Source organism: Harpia harpyja, chromosome W, assembly GCF_026419915.1.
Source record: "Harpia harpyja isolate bHarHar1 chromosome W, bHarHar1 primary haplotype, whole genome shotgun sequence".
In the NCBI taxonomy this organism is placed as follows: domain Eukaryota; kingdom Metazoa; phylum Chordata; class Aves; order Accipitriformes; family Accipitridae; genus Harpia; species Harpia harpyja.
The window spans coordinates 3,730,807-3,747,060 of NC_068968.1; the positions used below are offsets into that span (position 1 = coordinate 3,730,807).

The following is a 16,254-nucleotide window of genomic DNA, read 5'->3' on the forward strand; positions in this document are numbered from 1 at the left end:
CCGTCCCACTTTGGGGAGATCAGTAAAGTCAATCTGTATCTTAGCAAATGGTCAGTGTGTTAACTCCCGTCCTCCTGGTACTTGTTCTCTAAGACGTTGTTTATTAATTTTCTGACACGTCAAACATCCCCGTACAATTCCCTTAGCCACATTATAAACTCCAATACACATATATTTAATTGCAAACTGATCAACTAATGCTTGAACACCCCAATGGGTCTTTAAGTGCATGCTCTTCATTATTTTCCATGTTAATGCTTTTGGTAATACTTGCCTCCCATCAGGTAATTTCCAATTACCCCCTTTTTCTATTACTCCCATCTCCTTTAATTTGTACATTTCTGGTTTACTAAATTGTGGGTTTAGGATTTTTGATGATTTTTCGTTTGTCAGTGGGGTGACCGTTATAGTCAGCAATGCTGCTGTCTTGGCCTCTTGGTCAGTCAGGTTATTCTCCCGAATTTCAGGAGATGTTCCCCTTTGATGTCCCCTAACATGTACTACCGCAATCCTCTTGGGCCCCCTAAGTGCCCGTAGGATTTTAACAATTAGCTCCTCATGGATTAAACCCTTTCCTTGGGAATTAATAAGTCCCCGTTCCTCCCAAATTTTTCCAAACGTGTGTACTACTCCATATGCATATTTCGAATCAGTATATACCGTTCCCTTTTTGCCCTTTAAAAGTTCCAATGCCCTAAATATTGCGTACAACTCGCAGGCCTGCGCTGACCAGCTAGGGCTGAGAGGCCCAGATTCCTTTACTTTTAGGCTTTCCCCATCTACAATTGCATACCCTGACTTTCTTTTTCCTGCTATTACTCGAGATGATCCATCAGCAAATAACTTCTCTCCCTCTCCCAATTCTACTTCTTCTAGATCTGGCCTAATTTTCATTTGTTCTTCAATGGTTTGGAGGCAATTATGTGTTAGCTCCTCTTCAGGACCCCCATACAAAAACTGTGCCGGGTTCTGCAAGCTTGTTGTTCCGATCTCCAATTTAGGGGAATGGATTAGGATCCCCTCATATTTTAAAAGCCTGGCATCGGTGATCTATTTTTCAGCCTTTTGTTGGAGAACCCCTCGAATATTATGGGGAGAGAACACCCTTAATTCACTTCCAAATGTTACCTTATTCACTTCTTCCACGATCAGGGTTACAGCAACGACTGCCTGTAAACAGGTGGGTCACCCTCTACTGAAGGGGTCTAATAATTTGGAAATATACCCTACGGGTTTCTTTTTCCCTGCCCACTCCTGGGTCAAAACCCCGTATGCTGTCCCCTCCTCAGTGGCCACAAATAAATAAAAGGGTCTCTTCACATCAGGCAAACTCAAGACAGGTGCGTTAACTAGATCAGCTTTAAGACTCTCTAATCTCTCCTCATCCTCTTGGGTCCATTTAAGCAATCCATCCATAGTTAACTTTTGATACAAAAATCGCACTTTCGCACTAAAGTTCTCAATCCACTGCCTACAATACCCAAATAGCCCCAACAATTGTCTAATCTGTCGTTTATTCCTCGGGGCTTTCAGTGATAAAATTCCATTTACTCGTTCGGGGTCTAACTTCCTAGTCCCCTTGCTTATCCAGTGTCCTAAATATTTTACCTCCTCTTCCACAAACTGTAGTTTCGACCGTGATATTTTGAGGCCTTGAAGGCTCAAGAAATTTAACAACCGTATGCTTTCTTTTCTGACTGCCTCTTGATTTTCTCCTGCCAACAATAAGTCATCCACATACTGTACTAGCACGAACCCATCTTGCAGCCGGTATTCCCGTAGAATCCTTTCTAGGGCTTGTCCAAATAAGTTTGGGGATTCCGTAAACCCTTGGGGAAGTACAGTCCACCTTAACTGCTGTCTCCTATGAGTGTCTGGGTCTTCCCACTCGAAGGCAAAATAATCCCTACATTCCTCCTTTAGAGGGTATGACCAGAATGCATCTTTAAGATCTATTACACTATACCATTGATTCTCGGGCCCCAATTGACTCAACAGGGTGTGTGGGTTTGCCACTACTGGGAACCGGCTGACAGTTCGTTTATTGATTTCCCTTAGGTCATGCACCAACCGATAGCTGCCATCGGATTTCTTTACTGGTAAAATCGGGGTATTAAAAGGGGACATGCAGGGTTCAAGTAACCCTTTTCCCAATAGTCTCTCGATCTCAGGTTTTAGTCCCCTTCTCCCCTCATTAGATAAGGGATATTGTTTAATTCTCACTGGAATCTCGGGGTTCTTAATAACCACCTCAAACGGTTCAATATCCAGTTTTCCAACTGTTTTGGGAGTATACCACACTTAGGGGTTAATTTGCTTCTCGTCCACCTCTGTAAGGGGACAAAGCCTGATTTTTAACTCTTCCTTTTCCACGTCCACCCGAATCCCCATCTTTACGATTAAATCCCTACCTAATAAGTTGTATTCCGCTTCAGGTACTAACAACAGCGTTCCAATTCCATATCGGCAACTTGATTCCACCGCCACATCTTTTATAATGGGGACCCTAAACGGTTCCCCTTTTGCTCCAATTACATTAACTTTATTCCCGGATATTTTACATCCTGGAGGTAATGATTGTACAGTAGACCTTTCGGCTCCGGTATCCACAAGAAAGGTCACCTCCTGGCACTGAGGACTCACTTTTAAAGTTATCAAGGGCTCTTTCTTACCAGGGGTCCTCAGCACATAGAGCCCCTGACCCCGCTAATCCTCCCGGAACGCTTTCTCATCCTGAATCCTTTTTCTACATTCTCTCTTCATGCGTCCTTTTTTCCCGCAATAGAAACATTCCACGGCTTTATCTCCTCTCCTCTCGATTCTTTCCTTATCTCCCCCACCAGACCTATCAATCACACCTTATCACACCTTTCTGTCCTTTTCTTACCGCAGCAACCAGTAGCCTAGTCTGCCGCTTTTCAGTTTCCTCTTCTCGCCTCACATACACCTTCTGAGCCTCTCTAAGTAATTCATCCAGCCCCCGCTCCTGCCAGTCCTCAATTTTCTCTAACTTTTTCCTAATATCTCCCCAAGATTTTGCCACAAACTGAGTTTTCAGCAACGCCTGTCCCACAGGGGTAGCAGGGTCCACCCCAGAGTACAACTGGAAACTTTTTCTTAGCCTTTCAAGCCATTCTGTCGGGGTTTCATCTTTCTTCTGTTGTTCACTAAAGGCTTTATTAATATTCTGACCTCAGGGAACAGATTCTCGTATCCCCTGAATTATAATTGTTCTCAGATCTGACATATTATTCCTATGAGCCGGATCCTGGTTATTCCAGTCTGGCCGGTTTAAAGGCCATTTCTGATCCACAGCCGGGCCAGCTTGATGTTGTTGATCCCACACTCTCATTCCAGCCCTTCTAATCATGTCCCTCTCTTCCACGGTAAATAGTATGCTCAGGATAGACTGTAATTCATCTCACGTGTACAAATTTGGTCCCAAGAATTGATCCAGCCTCTCGGCTACCCCCAGGGGGATCATCTAACAAACTCCCCATTTCCTTCTTAAATCCCCTTACATCCCCCGTATTAAGGGGAACTGCCACATACCCCGTTCCCGGTCCCCCCCGTCCATCCCCACCAGGCACTAACATTTCCTGAAGAGGAAACAATCTCTCCTCTCCTCGCCTTATTCTATTACGTGCAGACTTTCTGGGAGGGGGTGTCGGGGTCGGGGTATCAGGTTCCGAATCTGACCCCTCCTGGGCCTGGGCTATTCCCTGGCCTTGGGGTGGGTCCTGAGGTGGAGGGGCCTGAGGGGCATAGGGAGGGGGCCAAAGGGGGTCCTCATCATCCTTTCGGGGGTTTTCCGGTCTTTTTTCCCTTAAGGCAAAGAGGAATGATGGTTCCCAAGATTGGGGAATCCATAAGGCAGCATATTCGCTCTCCTCTGGGCCGGCTGGTGGTCTCCTATTGTTTACCCATATATTTAGTTGTTGACACACCCAATCCTCAGAGGACCTGAACACGGGCCAGAATACATGAGGATTGCTGAGGGGTTTCCCACCCCAAATCGCCATACAATAATTAATCATCTTTTCCTTAGACTTATTCTTTCTCCTTGGGGAACTGTTCCAATATCTTATCATCAGGCCTAAGGGACTATCTGGGGGTATGTCTGGTAACTTATCTTTCTTCCCCATCCCCATGCGTCCAGAGGGCTTGCTTTTCCTCTGCCCCATCTTCCGAGGTGCCTTTATCCACACACACACTTCCCCTCGGTTGTGACTCGCTCCCTCGCGGGCTACGAGAACTGCACTACTGGAGGGTCCGCACTCGCGTGATCTCAGAGAGACCTCTCACACAGTCGCACCTCGGGATAACCACCCCAACCAAACGGCTCACAATTTATATACTCACCCGCTCCTGGGGTCTTCGTTTGGTCTTCGTGCACAAAATTTAAGGGGTCCTGCAGGTTCTTTTGCTCAATTATCGTAATTTAAAGGGGGTTCGTGGGTCCAGGGTATGGTGGCGGCACCTCCTCAAGACGGGGCTATCCGGGGATAGGGCGCCTCCCCGCTTGCGAGGGTCCGCACCAAAGAACTGGATCCGAGTCACGGCACCAAGTTTTAGACGCTCGTGACAAATTGGAGGAGCCAATTTGTATTAAATGACAAGATCGAATTTATTAGCAAGCGATAAGAGAGCAAAACAGCGCTGGGCAGCCAGGGAGACAGTGCTCCACCAAAGGCTCGCGCCAAAAATGGGGAAGAGTCCCTTTATTTATACAGTTTCTAGTTTCTGTCTACGTGACGGCTGGTATCTTCTGTATTGTGTGTGCGTTTGTGCCGTCAGTTGCTAGGTGGTCGTAATCTGCCTTCAGGTGGCGGCTGGTATCTTCTGCATTGTGTGTGCGTTTGGGCCGTCATTTGTTTGTTAGGTGGAACGTCTTTCGTTAATCATCGGTACTTAACTGGATACTGTGGTTTTAGATAAGCGAGGAATGTCTCTACCCCCACATGTGATTTCATGAACAAAGTTAACCAGTTCATTACACCCGGGCTGCAGGTGGGCATCTGCTCCCCCGCTCACCTCCATGGGCTGCAGGGGGACAGCCTGCCGTCTCACCACGGGCTGCAGGGGCATCCCCTCCTCCAGGGCACCTCCTCCCCCTCCTTCACTGATCTTGGTATCAGCATAGGTGTTTCTCTCACATTCCAATCTCCTCCTCCGCTGCAAGTTTCCCTTCTTAAATCTGTTCTCCCAGAGGCACCACCACCGTCACTGATTGGGTCGGCTTTGGGCAGAGGCAGGTTCGACTTGGAGCCAGGGAAGCTTCTAGCAGCTTCTCACAGGAGCCACCCCTGCAGCCCCCTTCCCCGCTACCAAAAACCCTGCCACACAAACCCAAAACAATATACTGCTAGTTTTTAACTATCACAACGAGTAACTATCAAGGTTTGTCAGAATATCTGATTTGTGGATTCAACTGTAGGTGTAAATCTTGACCTAGTGCAGCTTATTTATTTGCAACCACAGGTTGTTCCAGCCAAAGGTAAACTGGTCTGCTAAATTAATAACGTATCTTGGCCAGTTCTGGGTACAGCATGTCTTATCTCCATCTATAAATTTAAGTCTGTGCTTCTATTTTTAACTATGTACATATCAATCAGTGAAAACACTGATCCCAATAGGCATTGCTTCTATTCTAAGGAAAGCAGCATTCTGCTTAATTCAATGAGAAATACTTGATTTCTCCTGATAAACTCTCTATTTTCCATAAACATTTAATTATCTGCAATAAAACACATTGTGTCAGGAAAGATCAAAGACAATGCATTTATTAAACTTTGAGAAAAACAAAAAACCCACTAACATAAGGAAAGTTAAATAGAAACTGAAAGACACATCTTTGGACCGGCGTAAAATGGCTTGTGTGACCAGTAAAGTACCAAAATGACATTCTGAGTTTGATTGAGGTATTTAACTAATTTTGGCAATAAAAACAGAGTAAGAAACTTCTTCCAAACACACACATAGGCATTACTTGCATTAGCGTCTATCATCTATGCAATTTTATATGAAACTAAATAATGTAGCTGTTTGTTAGAAAAATATAGCAGCAAATTAGCAGAATATCTAATACACATTTACCATAAAGTATGTGCTAAACTTAAAAATTCCCACCCAATAGTTGGGCCCAGTCCTGTAGCCCTTGGTCACAAAAAGAGCATCAATGAGTTCAGTGGGAGACATCATGAGCAAGACCTGCATTCGCTGCACTTCATACATTTCTGTTCAGGTCAGAGAAATGAAATGAACGTCCCTATTTGCTTTCTAAGAAGAACCCTGCTATGATGGAACTATGGCCTAGGAAGGTAACTTCTGAAGCAATAACAGTTCATTGCAAAGCTCCGTCAAGAGAGCTTTCCCACCAAGTTTCCATTTTCTCACCTTCTGAATGTCTGCCTAACACGGTCAGAGGAGATGCTGTTAGGCTGCAAAAATGATAAACACTTTTGAACAATACTGTATTCGATTCCCTTGTTCCACTTAAGTCTTTTAATCCTGTTATAGCTTTAAAAATGAACTGCTGACCAAATCCTGAAGTCCTTATTTTATTTTTTTAATCAAGACTTTATGTGGCACAAACTAATAACTGTAGTGATACCTTTGGCTGTAGGAGGGCTTCAGAAGTTGGTCAAATGTGAAAAGATAATGCTGCTAAGTCACCAGAGCTTATTCACGTGTTTTCAAAAATTTTCAATGAAAGTGTAGTTGCACACTGTTTAATACTGTGGTCAACAAAATCTTGCTTATAAAATAGTATATTATTAGCATTAACCAGAATCTGATGAAAAATAGAAAAATTTGCCCAAATATTTTTTATATTTTAAAGTTTTCTACAAAACTTTGTTTAATGTATATTTCTATATTAGTTACCATAAGAAAGTAATAGAATCAGTTACTGTAAGTTTCTACAATATTTGAAAATTTCTCTATAGGTTTCTTTGGAGGTATACAATGGCTCTGTAAAAATCTGTTTTTTCTTTTTGCTGCAAACAAAACTTTCATAAAACAGAAAGCTCCTTTTTAAGATTGCAGCAATTACATTCCTTAGATGGGTCATCATAATTAACCTACAGTGTGTAGTGTAATAGAAAACATTTATGTTTTTATGACTAAAATATTAACATATATTTTATTAATTTATATAAACCAAAATAGATGTGTTTTTGTTATTCAAACTATTTTTGTTTTTTCACCTATATGTTCAGTTCCCAATTATTGATATAAAGATCTCTGCCAACAGCATGATTTTTACTAAATTCTTAGACTTTAAACCACCTGATTTTTAGCTTTATCAAAAAGCATGATTTACTGTACATTAAACATAGTCATTTCAATGTTTAGTATCACAAAAATCAACACCCACAAGAACAAGTCACTGCTAGTAAAATAATCTCAAGACAAATTCATAGATAATATTTACAGAACACAATAGGAATATTTTGATGAATATTTTATGTTTCAACATTTCAGATAAAATTATAAGAACCATGAGAAACTTTTAGATTTCATTTTGGTTTCAGCATACAAGCCCGAGCTGACTCTCTGCTGTGAAATACTGCACACACCTAGTCAAAGAAGAGCTACAGCATGATTTTGTTCAGCTGGTCTGTGCTCACATAGCCACAAGACATGTTAAATTCCTTGTCTGGCACAGGCAGTGCAGTTGCATTGAGCACAAGAGAGTGAACAATATGAATAGATGTATAGTCTAGGACAGGCATCTCTGAACTTGGGGTTTCTGCTGTTGAAGCTCCAAGATTGACAGCAGTAGTGGTAAGGCTCGCTGTGGTGAAGTAAGCGTCCTTGTTATAGCTTTGCTCCTGAATATGCAGCTCATCCTCTTCGTGGGAAGTCACAGCAATACATTTTTTCACATCTTCTTCACAGAAGTAGGCATTGTCCATGGTGAAGTTTTGTTCTGTGCAGCTTTCACACTGTGCTCTCCCCACCCTGGATTTCTGCCCTGGTGAAAGTACAACACTGCCTGCTGGAGTAATATCGCTCACTTGTGTGTAAAAATCAGTATCTGTCAATGAATTCTGGTTACTTAGCTGGGTATGGATCGATGGTCTAGCTGAGTCAATGCTGTCTGCAAAAGGTGGCCACAACTGGCTATTTTTGGACTGAGTATTAGTATGTGGCTGTTGGGTGTCTGTGTCGGCAAGACTTTGAAGTGACTCATCATTATCTTTCCTATCAAGGCACAAGAGATCCTCTTCTTTTTCAGTTACCTTTTTGAACTGATCAATATCAGAGATGGCATCACATGTGTCACTTGCACTGAAGTCTGTCTCTGGAATATCTGGTTCACAACAACTGGCCCGTCCAGAATCATCATCCTTTGCTCCCAAGCAACACTGTGATTTCAGATGATCTTCATTCAGGAGCCTGTCGGTATCTGAGACTCTGTTCTTTTCTTCGGGGTCTTCTATGTCCAACTCAATAAACTCAACCCACAAGTCGTCATTGTATAGATGTGTCTTGTAGCTGTCATGGCTGGCTAAGATGGAGTTCACTTCATCTAGCTTTCCTTTCTATAAAGCAAAAAAATAATGTTATAAAGGAAAGAATAAAAATGCTTGTGCTTTTTATGGTGTTAACTTAAGGAAAGGTAACTGTAGCTGATGTAATAATTGCAAAGTGTGGGTTTTTTTGTATTTTATGAAAACTAATTCTGTGGCAACTACCCCCATGTCATAATTTTTTCCTACAAAATTGTTCTGCCTGGGACAACAATTGTCACCTGCTACTACTACAATGATTCCCACTGTAGATTTTAGAGCACAATATTACCTTCAAGAGATCTGGGTCAATCCCTTTAATCTTTGGAACTGGCACAGGAGGAAAAATCAGCATTTTTAACCTGGAAAAAATAAATGATGGCTTTTAATTGACAGTGGTCCTTTATGAGGAGTTTAGAAAGAAGAGCTTTACATTGCATTTATACTTATTTACTTCAAAACTGAAATGTTTGAAGATTCAATTTCAAATAGTGCTAAGGAAAAGAATGATTGTTTTCTCTCATTCCAAATAAAAAACAAGTTTTCTGCAGCCTTCCTTATTGAAATCACATACATTTATGTGGGAATCCATTTTGGACTCCAGTCTTTGATAATTTAATGCTCTATAGAAAGAGAGTAAATTCCTAGAGCACTGTCAATAGTTTCCCTTTTTACATAATTTTCAAAGGAACCTGACACAATTTTTTTTTCAGGGACAAATTAGCCTTGCATAACCCCAATAAATTTAAATAGAGGAACAGAAAAAAAGGAGTTGGTGAAGAGTGAATTACTTTAGAACTAATAAATAAAACAGAAACACAACTTCAAAAATTTAGGCTAGTATTTTGCCATCTCTATGACACTTCTGTTTTCTAAATTATTAATGTAACAAGTAATATATAATAACAACAGGGTTTTACCCTTGTAGATAAAGAACTAGTAACTTGCTTATGCATGTACATACTGTGGAAATAGATATTATTCTAATTCTTCATAAACTGAATTTCTAATTCTTTGAGAAAAAAACCCACAACCAAACAACAAAAAAGAAAACCCAAATAGAAAGATGATTTTTCCATTAATAATAAACCAACAATAGTGGGTCATGCCTATCTCCTCCATTTTACCTCCTTGCTTCTTTTGCAAACAGATAAACTGTACTTCCCAAAAGGAAAATTCAGCATTCTCTTTATACTGGGTTACTTGCCTATTTTAGAAAGTAAGCTGTGGGAATGGTAGATCCAAATCCAAATATTAGTTTTGCTGCATTGTTAGTGACCTTGCTGAGGTCCAGGGAGGATTAGAGGGGTCTTAAGAAGTGCTACAGAGAAATGTAGGCAACTTCTGCTTAACTATGGCAGGCCCAAATTCCCCAGCTATTTTTGTTTTTGGCAGACCCTCAAAGTTCTACCCAGCAAGCCTCAATGAGAGCCAGAAATCCAGTAGTTTTCCACCTAATCCCTGGAGGGGCGGTGTTAGCTGTGCACTGGCTGGGCTCTCAGAGTATTAAGGATTTACGCTTACAGTTGAATCCACAAATCAGCTATTCTGACAGGATTGGTCACTGCTTCTAACAAAACGGACAAAGGATTTTACCACTCACTGCCTGGAGAAATCATTCAGGAGGGAGAACTATGCTCTGCTCCTTTCTTAGCCTCGCATAATTCAAGCCTACATCTCTCAACTCTAAAAGAGTATGGCCTAACCCTATGGCATCTGTCCTAGGGAGCCTGGTTCAGATCTTGTGAGATCAGAGTTGAGGAAATTATGAATTGATATCTTTTCAGATACAGGAGGAAACTGAGCCTGGATATTTTGCATTACTGGAAACCTATGCAGCCTGCTCTTCTGCAGAATACATTGCCACTCCCACCACTGCGTGAACCAGTTTGAAGGTAAGGGTGCAGGCCCATAGGTCCAGAAAAACTTTCCAGATGAAGGGTCCCCAGTGGAGAAAAGCCTCCTCCAGCAATCATGATTAGCATGGAAGATATTAATGAGCTGTGATCAGACATGCTTCAGCCCTCAGGATCTTCTGTGATCAAGCCACTCCTTGCTCAGTGTGCTGACCTTAGTGACCTCCTGGTCCCATGTGTGAGTTGTTCTTGCCCCATTCTGACATATCTAGCTTTTGTCATGCATTGTATCAGGAGCCTTGCTCTTAACTCTGGAATTGGTATGCCATTGCAGGTAGCAGCTTCCTTAAGTTAAGCACTGATAAAGCATAGTGCTGCTTGCCTAAATTTTTTTTTTTGAGCTGCTCCAACTGCACCATCTTGTTTTCATTTCAGCGACTTGTCCTTATGCTGGTATGTTCAAAACACCTCAGTGTTCATTTTCAAAGTGTATATACAAGACCACTGACAACATGCATGTGTGCACTGGGGCTTGACTGTTGTGTTGCTCCATAGTCTAGGACAGTAATGGTATGACATCCAAGCCGAATTATTCTGCCAAAACCCATCCCTGAACACACATCTTAGGGGATGAATTCACTTTGAGACCATTTTGACATTTTTATATATGTGTCATTGTGTCTTTTTTATAAATTACACAATCCTAAGCTTTGTTTTATTTTATTCCTGTTACTTATAGGAGCTGCAGTCTATCCACAGAGACCAAATACTGTCCTATGACTCAAGCTCTGTCCCTTGGCTCAATGAAGAAATAGTCAGAGATTAGTGGAATAGTCCAAGAACAAAAACAAATATATAGACATATGTTTGTGTGAAACTTTTGAACAGTAAATGGATAAAAATAGTATTCCCAAAATTTGAATGGACTAAAAAACCAATCATCCCCTTCATAGCCTAAGTAAATACTATAGTATAAAATGTTCTGCAATCTAAAAGGAACAGGAGCTGTCAACATAATCAGATTCTCACTGCTGAAGGCCTAGTGCGTACATATGCTGGCATCCATGTAGCTTAAGAGGATGGACAACAATCCTCAAAATAGTTTCTAGTCCCCCAGATTTGAAAAAAATTGAAGCACTCTAATTTTTAAGCTACAAGTACATAAAATCTGACAAATAAAAACTCTCTACCTTGGTTGTTTGGACAACAGGATTAAGATCACTGTTACAGCCAGCCCACATGCTCCAAAGATAACAACTAAGACCCACGGAAACTCAATTTCTGAAACAACAGAACAAAAAAATGTTAGCAGGAATTTGCGTCTCCATTGCATCTTTAATTTCAACCTTGTCTTCTGCTGCCTGAGGATTCCAAAGTCATAAAAACTCATAGGAGAATCTTTGGTTACTTAAATGTGAAAGTTCTGTGTTAAGCAGAAATAAAAATACCCTTTTGGTCTCAACAGTTTCTATATTGCATTTGTGAGCTCACTGAGACTCCTTGCAAAGACAGACTTGAGTTTTTTAATATAAACAAGATCTTAGTACAGACAATATATGTAGCAAAACAAGCCACAAGGAACATTCTGCCTGCTTGGAACATGCTACCAGTAGTCCTGATGGCATATAATGCCACAGACCATGTTACTGCTTGTTAGCCCAAGCTGAGAGAACATTATTAATAGCATGCTAAATCATAGATGAACTAGTCTTCTCTCACAGAAACTAAAATATGGTGGTAGCATAATACTATTTCTAAAGGCAGAACATTAATTATGTTGTGAACCTCCAATTGCAAAAAAAAAAAAAAGAAAAGAAAAAGAAAATATATTTCTCCCTTTTATTTACCTTGCAGGTGGCTACAAAGAGAGACTTTAGGTCATTGAGAAATGTGATTTGGTAGGAATGAATAACAATGCTGATAAATGAAATGTTTTATCTTTTAAATACTGGCAATTCCATCATACTTAAGCTGACACTGTAGAATACAAAGTATAGAAAAATTATTCTGGCTGTAGCCTTAGATTCTTCTCATTTGTTCCCAATTTTAAGTTTTCCGTACAAACTTCACTCATTTTTTGGGCTAAGAAATACTGTACAGGAAGCATTAGAATTCTATACATGAACTTAATATACAGTCTTTTGGACAAAAAAAAAAAAAATTCAGGCATCAGTTTTAGCCCTCTACTCTCAGCTTAGATTTTGACTGGACAAGTTTTCATGCTTGAGTATTTAAAGTCCTATTTGGATATGTCTGTTAGGTCCCTAATTTAATGGTGTCCTGGTTTTGGCTGGGATAGAGTTAATTTTCTTCCTAGTAGCCGGTACAGTTCTGTGTTTTGGATTTAGTGTGAGAATAATTTTGATAACACACTGCTGTTTTAGTTGTTGCTAAGTAGCACTTATCCTAAGTGAAGAATTTTTCAGTTTCCCATGCTCTGCCAGCAAGCAGGTGTACAAGAAGCTGGGAGGGAGCATAGCCAGGACAGCTGACCTGAACTAGCCAAAGGGATCTTCCATACCATAGAACATCATGCTCAGTATATAAACTGGGGGGAGTTGGCTGGGAGGGGCAGATCACTGCTCAGGCATCGGTCAGCAGGTGGTGAGCAATTACATTGTGCATCACTTGTCTTTTCTTTGGTCTAATTTATCTCTTTTTGTTATATTCCTTTTCATTATAATTATTATTATTGGTATTATATTTTATTATTATTGTTCTTATTATTGTATTTTATTGTATTTTATTTTAGTTTCATTATTAAACTGTTCTTATCTCAACCCACGAGTTTTACTTTTTTCCCGATTGTCCTCCCCATCCCACTGGGTGGGGGGAGGAGTGAGCGAGTGAGCAGCTGCGTGGTGCTTAGTTGCTGGCTGGGGTTAAACCACGACAAATGGGGAACCAGTAACTCCTTGTCATGTCAGTGAGACCTGTGAACGTCCAGCTGCTTCAAAAAGTTAGAATATTACATTTGAATTTAAATACTTAACTTTTAACATGGAAAATTTCAATTTTAATTCTGTGTTCCTGAGGGTAAAATACAAAACAAGTAAGAATAAATTTTGCCAGACCATCTTATGGTTTCTCAATTTTCCTTTGGAAATTTCCAACTTATGTCCCAATTCAGCAATGCAGTACATGGTGGAAAACTGATCCATCAAATCAGATCACTGCTGCTGTGTGAGATGTATAGATATGGATCAACTTGCAGAATCTGGGTTGTAGTGATTGAAGAAAACTGTGCTCATATGGCCTTAGATTTTCATAGTATTTTAATTTTGTTCCTATAAAACCTTGACAACTTAATGCAGTTCATATGAAAACCTTGACAAAATAATGCCACGTGGACAGAACATTAGCTCTTCATATAAATTAGGAATTAAAAGTAGTAATACAAAGAGTTAAAAAGGCCAATCTAGCAAGATTTTGAAAGATAAGAGTTATGGGTGGTTTTATTTAACACCTCCACTAATACTCTGGAAAATTAAGTGAAGCAGATATTGTTAAAATAAGTTGCTGAAGAGCTCATATTTTGAAGAGTTAATTTAGTAGCTCAGACCTGAGAATGCTTTAGGAAAAGGCACTGTCTCATTCTTTTAATAGAAAAAATGTGGTGCTCAATGGCTGTTTCTTCTTCTGTCTTTAATAGCACTTTAAAAACCAGTACAAGACAGAAGCAAGAATCAGAAAAACGCTGTCCTTGATAGTATCGGGCAGATTAGAAAAGCACATCATTCTGGTAACAAACTTTTAGCCAGCAGTATAACACTTTAATAGAAGTGACAATTCTTCTCTTCACTACTGGAGTGCTCAGTTTACACAATGAAGTATGAGATTTAACTGTATTTTCGGCTCTATAGGATGTGCAACAGCAGTTATTATTTCCGATTCTTAAAGCTATCCATATTTTTGCTCTCTGATGAACTGGGAAAGTCTTGCTGAGTTTACATCTGAACTTGTATATGGAATTTGTACACTCTCAATCTCACCAAATGATTTTCATGTAGTAGGCTGAATTATCAATCCATTCAAGCATACAACATCAAAGGTAAGGAGAACCCCCTCCCAAACCCAACACCCAAAAGACAAAAAGACAGCAATGGTTATAAAACCACTTTGCTGCACTTTGCTTATTTACCTTCAGCACAATGAACAAATTCAACACCTGTTTGAGAAAAAGTTACATAAAGGATTTCACTGAACTCCCCAAATTTTTCGGAGGTACGTTGTCTTGATCGGACTCGTATCTCATAATCTCTTCCCATCTTCAGAGAGTACAGTGGAACCATTGTTGAGACCTTGGGTTCTAACTGTAAAGACAGAAGGACTGCGATTTATTTGCTTAAGTTGTACTGGCAATTTTATACTGCTTCTTGATTTCAGAAATAAACATTTTACTACTTGGAACTGTAAGGATACCATGAGAAGAGTTCAGAGAAAATTCACACCATTTACTTTCAACTTAATAGCTATGAGGCTTTGCTGTGATTCAGGGGACCAAAAGTGGAGAATCCAAGCTCTCTGTAAATACAGTCAGTGAAGAAAGGCAGCTGCTCCCAGTTACATGACATAAGTAGGTGGTGTGAATATCTCCCACTGATCTTATCAAGTTGTAAATCCTTTTTATTGTTATAACACATTACTGACTTCACAATGCCAAAAACCTTGTTGAAATAACATAGAAGTCTTAAAACTAGTGCAATAACCATTACAGAATTAATTTTAAGAAGAAAAATTATCTAAAGGCCTTCTAACCTGTATTGCATCTTACAAATGTATTTATTTGGGAAAGACTGCATAGCTCCCAACATCTTCAACTATATATAAAATGTGATAATGGAGACTCTGGGAGAGCTGGCATCAGATTGTCAGTCTTGAGACTTCTATATTAAGTTACTTAAGAATTGTTTAAGAATTAAAACACCTGGAAAACAACAGTCATTGGGGATTTGAAAGAAGCTTGAACAATACAATCCTATAATCACTGTAGCTGTGTAATCTAAATTTGAGAACATTCTGTTGGTAGCTACAATCTGTGGAGTTCTCATGATCCCTGGTGGCTCCAGATTCAAGTGTTCTGAGAACCAACCAGTCACATTTTGGAGGAGGCAGTGATCCGACACAAATTGCTTTTCTCTGCTAGTGGTTGAGCACAAGATCCTGGAGAACCATCACTCTACATCACAGAGGTTTTTAACGTGAAAATAATCCAGTTGGAAAGTGTTGGGAAGGGAATACAATCTATACTAGTCCAGTTTACTTATTTTGTGCTATGAAGCCACAAAGAAATAGTACACTAAAGTTTTACAGTATATAATTTATTTTTTTTTTCTGAAACAATTAGTGGAAATTCTTAGGAGAGAGATGCTGGACCACACAAAATTTTATGTACCCCAAATAATGGTGGCACTTGGAAAAGGCAGTATGCAGGCCAAAATAGAGCCCTGAAAAATATGAAGTAGAATTACTGTAGCTGTACACCTAAAATTGCAAGGGTTGCTAAAGAACAGATAATTGATTAATGGGCAGAATGTCTCTAGTCCATCAATGGACTAACAAAACTTTATGTAAGATACCTGGATGGAGCAAGATGTATAGACTGGGGAAGGTACAGCATGAACTGAATAGATGAATAGCATTTGTGATATGAATTAAATCAATTAAAAACCATATGAGAGAGACATGATAGAAGATAACTGATAAAAATGCATGACAACATATAGAAAACTCATTTAAAATATGTGAAGGGGAGCTTGGAACCAGACAGCTGGGTTGCTGGACTTATTGCAGGCTATTCAGTTAATGTACACAGAGTGATGCTTGTGATTGCCATACTAAAGAAACATGTGACAAACCCGCTGTCACGCTGAGCTGTGTGA

The 16,254-nt window shown here is 40.0% G+C and overlaps 1 protein-coding gene across 5 annotated transcripts in view; it reads right to left on the minus strand.

The window, feature by feature from the left end:
* Positions 1 to 5,695: 5,695 nt before the first annotated feature.
* Positions 5,696 to 16,254, minus strand: part of LOC128136277 (growth hormone receptor-like) — a 231,411-nt gene continuing 220,852 nt past the window's right edge. For 3 of the 5 annotated variants that reach the window (XM_052775536.1, XM_052775535.1, XM_052775534.1), the window contains 4 exons: positions 14,514 to 14,685; positions 11,563 to 11,653; positions 8,809 to 8,878; positions 5,696 to 8,549 (listed from right to left, as the gene is read on the minus strand). In XM_052775536.1, the coding sequence (XP_052631496.1) occupies positions 7,596 to 8,549; positions 8,809 to 8,878; positions 11,563 to 11,653; positions 14,514 to 14,685 (1,287 nt within the window). In that variant the 3' untranslated portion in view covers positions 5,696 to 7,595. Of the gene's footprint in view, positions 8,550 to 8,808; positions 8,879 to 11,562; positions 11,654 to 14,513; positions 14,686 to 16,254 lie in introns of those variants that run through there. The other 2 variants (XM_052775537.1, XM_052775538.1) reach the window with 2 other exon arrangements.